General features: G+C 41.7%; 1 protein-coding gene across 1 annotated transcript in view; it reads left to right on the forward strand.

Moving 5' to 3' along the window:
- LOC138349830 (UDP-N-acetylglucosamine--peptide N-acetylglucosaminyltransferase 110 kDa subunit-like) overlaps window positions 1-10,488 on the forward strand; it is a gene marked incomplete at its 5' end in the record, with an annotated part of 29,839 nt that extends 19,351 nt beyond the window's left edge. The window contains 4 exon segments of the mRNA XM_069318805.1: window positions 49-276; window positions 381-588; window positions 5,139-5,307; window positions 8,189-10,488. Coding sequence (XP_069174906.1) covers window positions 49-276; window positions 381-588; window positions 5,139-5,307; window positions 8,189-8,342 — 759 coding nt within the window. The 3' untranslated portion in view covers window positions 8,343-10,488.
- Window positions 10,489-12,261: the final 1,773 nt, after the last annotated feature.

Here is a 12,261-nt window from a genome sequence, read left to right on the forward strand (position 1 = left end):
GTGGTAACTTTCATGTCGTAATTTTGTAAATTTATTTTTGCCTTGCAGTCGATGATTCAAACTGGTTTGGCTCAAGCTACTATAAATGGACTAGTTGTGCAAAATGGTTTAGCCACAACGCAAATCAACAACAAAGCTGCTACTGGAGAGGAACCTCCCAAAAATATTCTCATTACTACACGCAAACAGTATAATTTACCAGATGATGCTGTCATCTATTGTAATTTCAACCAGTTGTACAAAATTGATCCTTCAACTCTACAAATGTGGTGCAATGTAAGAAAGTTATCCTGAAATATTAAACTAATGGATATAATATTCTTATACAATTTACCATTCCTACTTTATATTGGAAAATAATTTGGTTTTGTCATCGTCAGATTTTAAAGCGTGTGCCGAAGGCAGTTGTATGGCTGTTACGGTTTCCCGCTCATGGAGAAGCAAACATTCTTGCCCAGGCACAACACCTAGGAGTTGGACCAGGGAGAATAATTTTTTCTAATGTAGCCGCCAAAGAAGAGCATGTCCGTCGAGGACAATTAGCAGATGTTTGCTTAGACACGCCGTTATGTAATGGGCACACTACAGGTATTTAGCTACTGCTGATTTGCTATACATGTTCTAGTTTTAAATGTGTTAGATATTTTCTAGCCACTTATCCTAATATGCTTGTCTCTCATATTTAAGGGCATCGTGTCACGATGTTCACTTACCCCCTCACGCTGCTCCATTTACTTGAAATCAAGTGTCCCATATGCTCCAATCACTTAGTGATTTAAGGTACAGCATCATATTCAAAAGTCCTGCCAGTTCTAAGGATATGTTATCAGCTCAAACCTATCTGTCTCCCCTGCCAGAATTATTGTTGAGCTGGACGAGGTGTTTCTTAGTAATGAGAAACATTTATCAGGAACTAGTCATGAATTTGAGCCCTCTGACGAACATTGACGTGAAGAACCACCTGTGTGTGGTGGCGGCGTTTGTGAATTTTCACAAGGCGGGGGAAATGTATAACATGAGGGAAGACATTGCCAATGTGTATTATTACTAAGAGAGAATATTGAAAATGAGCCACCTTTGCAGGAAAGGGGAAGGTTATGGAAAAAAAGAGGTTCCACCTGTACCCACCTAGTTGTGCTTGTGGAGGTTGAGCTTTGGCTCTCTGGTCCCGCTTCTCGACCGTCAATCTACTGGTGTACAGATTCCCGAGCTTCTGGAGCTTTATCATATCCACATTTGAAACTGTATGGTCAAAGCACAGCACAATTCTCCTCATCCAGGTTTTGAAAACAAACTTTTCCTTTAACTACTGCACTGCTCTGCATTAAAATACTACACACCCGTAGTGTGCCGAAAATAAATTCTTTCCAAAATATTATTTTCTCTAATTGCATTGTTAAAATGCAATCTCTGATCACTGGAAACTTAAAAATATTGTACAGTATGTGAGCCGGTCGGCTGAGCGGACAGCATGCTGGACTTGTGATCCTGTGGTCCTGGGTTTGATCCCAGGCACCGGTGAGAAACAATGGGTAGAGTTTTTTTTACTCTATGCCCCTGTTACCTAGCAGTAAAACAGGTACCTGGGTGTTAGTCAGCTGTCACAGGCTGCTTCCTGGGGGTGGAGGCCCGGTCAAGGACCGGGCCACGGGGACACTAAAGCCCCGAAATCATCTCGAGATAACCTCAAGATGTGACATACTTTAGCTGTGATGAAGCTGGGATGTTGAGCATATTATGGGCGATGAGGACTCAAGGTCACTAGGCCCCGTCACCCCATGGGGCGGCAGTTGCCGCAAATATAATGTTTCTCAATTATTTTGATGTTTCTCATTCGTTTCTTCAATTTCGTTTTGCTGTAATATTATTCAAATGTTTAATTTGTGGAATTTATATAGTTCAATGTGTGGAACATCACTATGCTCAAAATTATGGGGCTCATATATGTGACATGTATATTATATTCTATGATCAATCAAACGGTGTTTTGCCATTATTACACTATATACACACACATTGTATATACTTATCTACATATGTGTTCACCATAACGACCCACTTAGTTGGTATAGTGAGCCCAAAACAACAAGAGTGGGACTGCACACCCAGCCAGCCCTCCCTCACTCCTTCAACACCTAAATCCCCAACATTCCTACTTCCACAACACTGTTCGTGCTTTTGTTACACTATGTACACATGTTATATATAAGTATTTACACATTTTGTTCACCGTAACTGTACAACTAAGTATGGTGTCCAAACAACATGGTGGCAACAAAACACTCCATGACAAGTCACACAGCCAGCAGACAAAAGTCTCACTCCCTCCCTGCCTCACCACATCTCCCTCACCAAAATAGCTTTTCCCAACATACTCCTTTTGCTGTTATTACACTATACACATGTTATATATAAGTATCTACATTTGTGTTCACCTTAACGAACCACTAAACTGGTATGGTGATTCCAGACAATAACATGTTGCTAGCCACCAGATAATGCTATCTACCTTCCCCCCTCACCAACAATACTCCTGCTCCCACATTGCTAATTCTCACTACAGTCATGATATTATCAGAATCCTGGTCACTAAATCATGTAAATGAATAATTTTCCACAAGTATATTTTGTAAAGGAACATGAGAAGGTGTTTGAAGAATCTTAGATGTACGAAATAATAGCAGTATGGTGTATCTAGCGCTGTGAACATCTTGAACAGTATTGATTCACTGATATGAACATTGTACACAGTCTTTATCACAGTCAGGCTCTTCTGTAATACTATCATGGCTAAATAATACCAGATACACATATATTTTGGCATTTTTAGATGATGCTGTGGTCACAAGCCTAACAGCAATGCTGTTAGCTTGTGCTGCGTTCGCCAGCCTTGGTTACTCACTCAGTACCGAGGCCTTCACTCCTGCGAATGTTGCCCACAATTTAAAAAAAAAAAAAGAGGATGTCTCTTTACGAGAGCCCTGAGGAAGCTAACCTGAACCCCGTATAGCCACGGGTGTTTTGAATGCTACGCTATACCTATAAGAGCCCTGAGGCACGTTGTGCACCTCCCGTTGAGAGCCTCAAGGCGCGTTGTGCAGTGGCAATTACTGTGCCAATGTGTCTTTACTGCTCTCATGATAAACTAGAGTGCTCATGAAAAATATGTGGGTACCACAACCACGGTGTAACATACATTTTTGACAGATGTATGTTGCCGCTACATGACGTTATGGCATTTATGAGGTCTCGGGAGCGACCACAATAACAGCCAGTGGCCTGCTGGCTGTCATCATGAGCATTGTGTAATCGTTTGCTCTGTGGCTATGCATTATTGTTTGCACTTGCATGTGATATGACATTGAATCCTATAATCAGACTGAGGAGTTGAGAAGGGTGTACTCATTTAGAGTACAAGAAAATGTGCAAGGACCTAGATAAAGAGCTCCCAGTATGTTTACAAAATGTAAGCAGATCGGAGTATGAGTAGAATAGATAGCAAATTGCCAGAAGCAACACCTGATTGTTTGAAGTCGCTGAAGAAATGTTGTCGTTCTGGCAAAAGTTATCAGAATATATTCTATAAATAGTTAAAGAATATTTTAACCCTTATTCCGCATAATACATACATATATGATTTGACAAAAAAATAATTTAACGTGTTTGTAAAGCTTGCTTGCTTTTTTTTTTTTTTTTTCATAATCAACTAGGCAAATACCCCAACTTTGCTTAAATGATTACACTGTAACTTGAAAAACAAGAGAATCAAAATTAATTTTAAAATTGAATATTGAAAACTTCAGATTTTTAATTCAAAATAAAAAATATGAACTATCATTAATTGTTCATTTAATGTTATTATTCTCCAAGAATAGCATATGATCTTGATTATCATCAAATTAGAATATAGGTTTTCAGTATAGCTTACTGTAAAAAAAATAGTCAATAGGGCATTTGAAATATGCATTAAATTTAGACCCCAAAAAAAATTATAACTCCAAATGTATAGTTTATGAAAATTCCATTCTGATGGGATTGTAGAACAGACAGTTGAACACACAATGTCAAAATAGTGAGAATTGGTTAATGACTGGAATATTAGAAGCCACTCAAAGTTGAAACTCTGGTTTCAGAGAGAACTGAAGTTGAAGTTATCAACAATGAATAAAGGTAGTTTTAATTCTTTAACTTAATTGTATGTTTTAATAAATATTGTTCGGCATTTGTACTCGAATATGTGAAAGTTGTAGGTCAATGTGTGTGTGTTGAAATGAAGTCAAGAAAAATTAACCCCCAAAAATACAAAATATAGGGATAATTATAATAAATATAATGATTTAGGGGATATATTTAGGGTATTCTTTATATAAGTGAAACAGCCCTGATATGGATCCTAATCATCAAAACAACAAAGAGACGAAGAAAATTGAGTTTGATTTAAAAGAAAATAGTTTGAAATCAGAGAAAAAATCAGCTAAAAAAATATATATATATGTCCCAAGTTTTGAGAGTAGTGACTGATTTATTTGTTGACCAATTTCATTCTCTCTTCACATAGTTAGGGACACATATGCATTCTCCAGGATGTAAAGGTTACAACAAAATCAGATAATAAGCAAAGGGAAAAAAAAACTTAAATCTTAAAAAAAAAAATCCCCTAAAAAAAAATATTTTTTGGACTTTGATGAAAGTAACGTATATTAACATTGAACAATGTATTTATATGATATATAACAAAATAGATCATATTATCATAGTTACTCATTATTATTTGTGTTATTATGTATTACTCAGCAATGTTATAAAGGCACCAGCTGTATATCCACTTTGTGGACACTTCTTACTACTATTGTTGTTCTTTATGCATCAGACAGGTGCTTGCATCCTCTATTACTGCATAATCCTTCAGTTACAGTTATTAGCAGCTCTTCTCCTTATCAATAAAACACTGAAGCCAATATGTTGGAGATTTGTTTAACATTTTTAAGCTATTTTTACATAATTTGAACATTTTTCGCTATTATGCCCCCTAGATTTGCGGTAATATGCGCAGTCTAAGGGTTAATGATGATTTACTTGTAATATTTGTATATGTTTGAAATTCAAAATTAAGAATGATCAATAATTTGTATCAACAGGTATGGATGTATTATGGGCAGGAACTCCCATGATAACATTATCAGGCGAGACACTAGCATCCCGTGTTGCAGCCTCGCAACTTCATTGTCTGGGGACTCCGGAACTTGTGGCCACCACACGTCAAGAATATGAAGATATTGCTTCTAAACTAGGAAATGAAAGAGGATAGTAAGTGCTGTTCATGATTATAAGATATTTTGTATGCAATTGTAGTGAAGGTATTTGTAAGCGCGATGTTCACTCTGATCGTCAGCCGGCTTCTCGTATGGAGCATCGGTCCTTTCACAGGTCGTCCCATTGACGGGGTGATGGGGAAGGATTCTCGTGTCTGGTCCCACGATTCATGGGCGTCTCTGGTTTTCTCCTTCGGCCTATGGTCGCGTTGGGCGGTTCCACCCCTTTCGGGCAGGTTTCTTTCCCTGCTCTCCTTTAGGTCATCTCTGCCCAAACACAGAGTGGGTGTGCTTGGACAGGGTCAAAACGACCCTTTCCCTCATATGGGTTTCCCGCCCGTTTCCAATCCTGTGTGCTGATATGCGGTTCATTCTGGACTTGTCCCGTCTGAACTCCTGGAATACTTGGCCGTCTTTTTGGATGACCACTCTGTCTCAGGTCTGGCTCCTGTTTGAGCCGGGTGCTAGGATGGTGCATCTGGACCTTCGGGACGCATATTGCTACATTCCTATTCATCTGAGGTTCAGGGACTGGTTAGGTTTTGTGGTGGGGTGGCATGCTTACCACTTTCATTGCCTGCCTTTAGCTTGAATCTGGCACCTTGTGTATTCACGTGTCTTATTTGGGTTGTGGTGGCCAGTCTGCATCTGCTAGGGGTTCGGGTTCTGGCCTACCTTGACGACTGATTGGTGTGGGCTCCCAGCCGGTCTGCTTGTCTGCTCACCAGGGGTGTGGTTCTTTTCCAGCTCGCTGGGTTCGGGTTGCTGGTGAACTGGAGGAAGTCCCATCTGGTTCCCTTTCAGGTTCAGTCTGGGCCGAGACTTGTGTGGGATACTCGGACAGCTTCCTTGTCTCTTCCTCTGGAGAGACTGCGTTCCCGCCTTAGCCTGTTTTTGAGGGGCTCCCTGGTCACACGGCAGTTGCTCGAGCAGTTGTGCACAAGTCTTAACTTTGCCGTGCTAGTTTACCCGCCGAGTCGGGTTTGGTTTTGGCATCTGTTCTGGCTCCTTCAGGAACGCCCTTTCTTTCTCTCTCGCCATTGTTGAGTTTGGCCCCCATGGGCCTTGTGTCGCCGGCTTCCTTTTCAGGTTTTTCAGGGTTCAGTGCTTTGGCACCTCTTTGAGCCCCCCCCTCGATGTGTTCACAGATGCGTCGTCTCTGAACTGCGATTTTGTGACCAGTGCTCGCCATGCCGGCCATGGGACCATCCGTCCATCGATCTCACAGCATGGTGCGAGAGTTCTCAGTGGTTCAAAGGGTTTGGGTTACTCAGGGTTCAATGATCCAGCTCCAATCGAACTGCAATCTGGTGGTTCATTGTCTGAACCGCAGAGGAGTATTTTTGGGGAGTATCCAACGTCCTGGTGGATACTGTCCCAATTCATTCCTATGTCCACAGAATGGACGGTTGATGCCGACTCCTTCAGTTGGCCCTGCCTGTTGGCCTTCCTGAGTTGAACCTCTTCACATCGGCGTGGTCTCGATGGCCTCGATATGTGGCTTCCTTTCCCGACTGCAGAGCCGTCGTGGTGGACACCTTTCGGCAGGACTGGTCGAGGTGGGGTTACCTGCACTACTTCCTCCCAGTCCAGTTGTTGCTTCATGTCCTAGCTCATTTGGAGACTTATCACATGGGAGATAAGTCTTTCTTTCACCCTATGCCCTTGTTACCTAGCAGTAAAATAGGTACCTGGGTATTAGTCAGCTTAACAGGCTGCTTCCTGGGGGTGGAGGCCTGGTCGAGGACCGGGCCGCGGGAACACTAAAAAGCCCCGAAATCATCTCAAGATAACCTCAAGATAACCTACTCAGCATGATACAATCGTTCCTCAAGGACATGAAGGGAACAGTCGTGTACGACGGCTCAACTTCTGAACCATTCAACATCAACAGTGGTGTTAAACATGGGGTGCGTTCTTGCTCCAACCCTGTTCGGCATTATCTTTGCGATTCTCGTCAAGTATGCCTTTGGAACAACCACAGAGGGCATCTATATGCGTACAAGATCTGATGGAAAGCTCTATAATCTATCCAGACTCCGAGCAAAGATGCGAATCTTCAGTGAGTTCCTCTTCGCCGACGACGCAGCAATCACCACACACAGCAGAAGGCCTGCAGCAACTACTCGACCGTTTTGCTGCAGCCTGTTCTGCATTTGGCCTGACAATCGGCCTAAAGAAGACAGGTGATGGGACAAGACGTCAATAAGCAACCCTGTATAAAATTAGCAGACTATGTGCTAAGCAGGCAGTTCACGAGATTGTGTACCTGGGCCTCACTATCTCAGACACCCTTTCCCTGGACACTGAGCTCAACAGGCGTATTGGGAAGGCTGCAACAACACTGGCCAGGCTCACAAAGCGCGTTTAGGAAAATGCCAAACTGACAGTACACATCAAAGCACAAGTCTACATGGCATGTGTGGTGAGTACACTTCTCTACGGCTCAGAATCTTGAACCCTGCGCTCTCGCCAAGAGAGACGGCTCAATACCTTTCACATGCGGAACCTGAGACGCATCCTTGACATCATGTGGAAAGACCACTTCACCAACAACACAGTACTCAAGAACAGGCATCCCTTCAATGTTTACTTGCCTGAAGCAGAGATGCATGCGATGACTAAGACAGGTCACACGCATGGAAGTTTATCTGCGTTTATCTGCGCTCGCTGCAGTCGGAACTGTCATTCTCTGGTTGGCCTTCACAGCCACAGCAGGCGCTGCATCCAACTAGACTACAATAACTATTTATTGACAGATGCCTACTATATATTATATATATTTTTTTAATCATTAGGTCAATTTACAAAAATAATGTATTTTACAGATCTTTATTTTTTTAGCATCTTACTATATATATAACTTCTGTCAACAGCTTGAAAGCAACACGTGCTAAAGTGTGGAAGGCACGTATGGAGTCTCCACTGTTTGACTGCAAGACTTACGCCCGGAACCTTGAACGTCTTTTCAAGAGGATGTGGGATAAACATTCTTCAGGTGAAAAGGCAGACCACATTACCGAGTGGTAATTAATCCATTTAATAAATTAGTGCTGATATATAGAGAGAACAAAATCCAGAACTAATTAACATTCAGCTACTGGTGATTATCTGTGGTGTATCTAATATTGTATTGCACAACTGAAAAGTTATAAAATTGAATTGGTGCATTTGCCAATAAAGGAGTGAGACAGTGTGATGTAATGAAACTTGTATGTGATACTGCTCTTTCAAATTCATGTCATCATTGTCATGTACTTTGTCAGTTCAAATTCCGCATTACTTGATATGTAATGGCCAGTGATGCAGTGGTGTGGGATTGTTTCTTCCTATGTCCAACACATTTACATTTGTATCTTCTGGATGTGGGTGTTTCCTAGCTAGCTGCATTTGGTATTTCCTTGTACATTATACTGTTTGGCCATCACTGCGATTATAAATGTGTCGAGGCTGCTAGAAATGAACTCGTAAGGACTAAATGAAGAGTGTATATAGAAAATTTTCACATAGGTTAAGTATGCATGAAAAGGCTCAGGATTTTTTTTCTCTCTAGAGTGCTAGGTTTTCAAAAGCTGATTTGGCAGGCCAATTGTCTTTGCCTGCGGAAGCACTGTTCTTGATGCCCATTTAAATGTGGTTGCACACAGGGTTAGGTGAATATTGCTGAATTGTTCAAGAGTTACCAGATGACACTAGACATCCATCTTGTCCACCTTGATGTTCATGCACCGGGAATTAAGAGCATGTAGCGGTGAAAGTCATTGCTTTTTAGCACATACACTTATTAGAATCCAGTACCAGTTCGTTATATTGCATTTTTTGATAAATGCCCTTGTAAATTGACCTGTCAAGTTTAAATTGTCATCTTGAGTCTCTCTGAAGCATTCATAGCTATATTCAACATTTATGTTAAATATTGCCTTCTGTGAAGTGATAGACTATAATCTCAAGCCATTCTTTATTCTTACCCCCTTTCTTAACCCATCCCTCACCCCTCCCACCATCACCCCTCCCACAGTCACTTCCCTCACCCCTCCCACCACCAACACCTTCCTCACCCCTCCCACCACCAACACCTTCCTCACCCCTCCCACCACCAACACCTTCCTCACCCCTCCCACCACCAACACCTTCCTCACCCCTCCCACCACCAACACCTTCCTCACCCCTCCCACCACCAACACCTTCCTCACCCCTCCCACCACCAACACCTTCCTCACCCCTCCCACCACCAACACCTTCCTCACCCCTCCCACCACCACCACCTTCCTCACCCCTCCCACCACCAACACCTTCCTCACCCCTCCCACCACCAACACCCCTCCTACCATCACCCCTCCCACCACCACCACTCCATCACCCCATCTACCTCATTCCCCCCACACTATTACCAATTCTGTCTCACTTTCTTCTACCATTTGTTTTCTCCCTCCTAACTTTACTCGCCCTTTCCTCCTCTTCTCCTTCCACACAAATCATCATTCTCTCAGTTTATATATTTTTTCCTCTCTCAAATGGCATAAATCATTATGTTTAATTCTGTATATGTTATGGAATTGAGGCAATGGTTTTTATTCTTATGTGGCTTCAAGTAATGCATGCTTAAGAGGACTGATGTTGTACCTTTAGTTTTATTTGTTTAACTCTAACTTGTAAGTTCCTTTCATTGTGATTTAGCTATGAAAAAGTTATGGTGTGTGATACTAAGGTGTTTTTGAGGCAGAGTGAATTTGATGGTTATTCTCGTAACTGCCTTATCTTGTTCTTGAGATAATGATTCTTGATAAAGAAGACATGATGAGTATAAGACTTCACATTAGTGCACATTGGTGTGCACATGTGTGCATGTGCATTCACATGGTACACAGTGTACCTGTACGTATATATTTATATATATGTACATCACAATATAAATATTTATATTTTTAATGTATAATCATTTGTATGAATACCAGGGCATTCCTCCTTTTCATATCATTATGGTTTTTTGTTGATGCCCCTCATTAAGTTTTGAAGTGACCAACTCCTCCCTCTTTATGGGTCAAACTGGAAATCATGTTCGTATATTTTTTTTGCTGATAATAGTTGCATTATGAAGTTTTGTGACCCTTCAATAGAGGGAATCTTTGTTTGTATATTGTTCAGTGCTTTCCAAAAATAAATACAAAGCTTGAAACGTGTTTCAGTATCCTCATATCTAAATTACTGGAGCTGTTTAGAATATAAAGAATTTTTTGGGGCCGAATGCAATGATTTCTTGAAAGGTATTTGCTAAAGATATTGCTAATTACAGTAATTAGGTATCTCGATGCCTTGTGGTTTTGGTTTTGTGTTTATTTTTGTGCCTTCATCATACAAACATTAAAATTTTAAATGAAGCAAAGTAATTGTGGCTGCTGTTAAACAGAATGACCCATTACTATTAGTTTTAATTTTCCTTACATTATTAAAAGTACAGGAGTACAGTATGATTATAAAACTTAAGGTCAAACATATGTGCACCAATCTTCCACATGATTAGCTAAATAGTCTTCGTGGCCTGGTGCCTTCTTTTGATACTTGCCAGCCTCCACGTGATAAGTGAGCAAAAACCCTGCATTCTGAACTAAAAAAATTACTTGTACAGTATGGGATAAAGTTTCTACTGATATCTTTGAAGGTATTAACAGTTATGTCTAAATTTATGTGATCCCTCCCTGCACCTATTGAAAATCTGAACATGGTTCAGATGGTTCATAGTTCATGGAGGGGGCCTCGTCGCCTGGTGAATAGCGCGCAGAACTCGTAATTCTGAGGCGCGGGTTCGATTCCCACGCGAGGCAGAAACAAATGGGCAAGGTTTCTTTCACCCTGAATGCCCCTGTTACCTAGCAGTAAATAGGTACCTGGGAGTTAAGTCAGCTGTTACGGGCTGCTTCCTGGGGGTGGAGGCCTGGTCGAGGACCGGGCCGCGGGGACACTAAAGCCCCGAAATCATCTCAAGATAAGGGTTATAATTAGTGAAAGGCGGCTGGTCGAGTCCCTAGATTTCTTCAATAAAAAACGATGAGAGTCAATTTAGTACAGGTACTGTAGTACACTTTCTGAGATAGAAGAGAGAGAAGGGAGCGACGTTTGAAGAGAGGGAAGGAGAAGGAGGGAAAGGGACCAACTGGGTAGCCCCGAAGTATATATAAGAATGTCTGTATGAGGTTAGAGGCCAGACGCTTGGGGCTACCCTCACCCAACTCTGTAGGGTGGATGGTCTGGAGTACAGGATGGATATAGGTTGGTCGTGGTTGGTCCTATTCGTCCTATTAATTAAGAAGGGTCGGGCTCATACATACTATCCCACACCATGACACAGTGAAACGTGGCTGGTTGAGTCCCTAGAGTTCTTTAATAGAAAATTATGAACATAAATTCAGTATTATATACTCTGAGAGAGATGGGGGATAGCTCGGAGTTTAGGTGTTTAGGGAGAGGGAAGGATTAGGGCGATGTTTGAGGGAAAGAGAAAGTTGAGATAGGTAGAGAAGGGAGATGAGAAATTTGGAGGAGAAAGGGAGATTGGAGGAGAGGTGTGAGAGCGGAGAAGATAGATATTGAGGGAGAAAGGTGGAGAGAGGAGGTGAGGGAGTGGAAAAGGATAGAGAGAGACTTGGGTGCAGTAAGATGTCCCTCCCTCTCCTAGTATATATATAAGAGAATGTCTCCATCAGAGGTTCGAGGCCAGATACTTATATTTAGCCTCGTGCAATTTTTCATAATGATTTGGGAGTGCAGATCGTCATAGGGGAATGGGGTCAACCACCATGCCCTTCTTTAAGTAGGATGGGTTCTTATTACCTGAATTTACCTGAGGGCCACTATTTCTAGTAGCCTCAACGAGGACAGGAAGCCGGAGACTTGTCGAAGGTTCCCCCCCATTTGTCCTGATGATTTTGTTGAAATGGATATTAAAAATCAG

This window comes from Procambarus clarkii, chromosome 91 (genome assembly GCF_040958095.1).
Source record: "Procambarus clarkii isolate CNS0578487 chromosome 91, FALCON_Pclarkii_2.0, whole genome shotgun sequence".
NCBI lineage: Eukaryota > Metazoa > Arthropoda > Malacostraca > Decapoda > Cambaridae > Procambarus > Procambarus clarkii.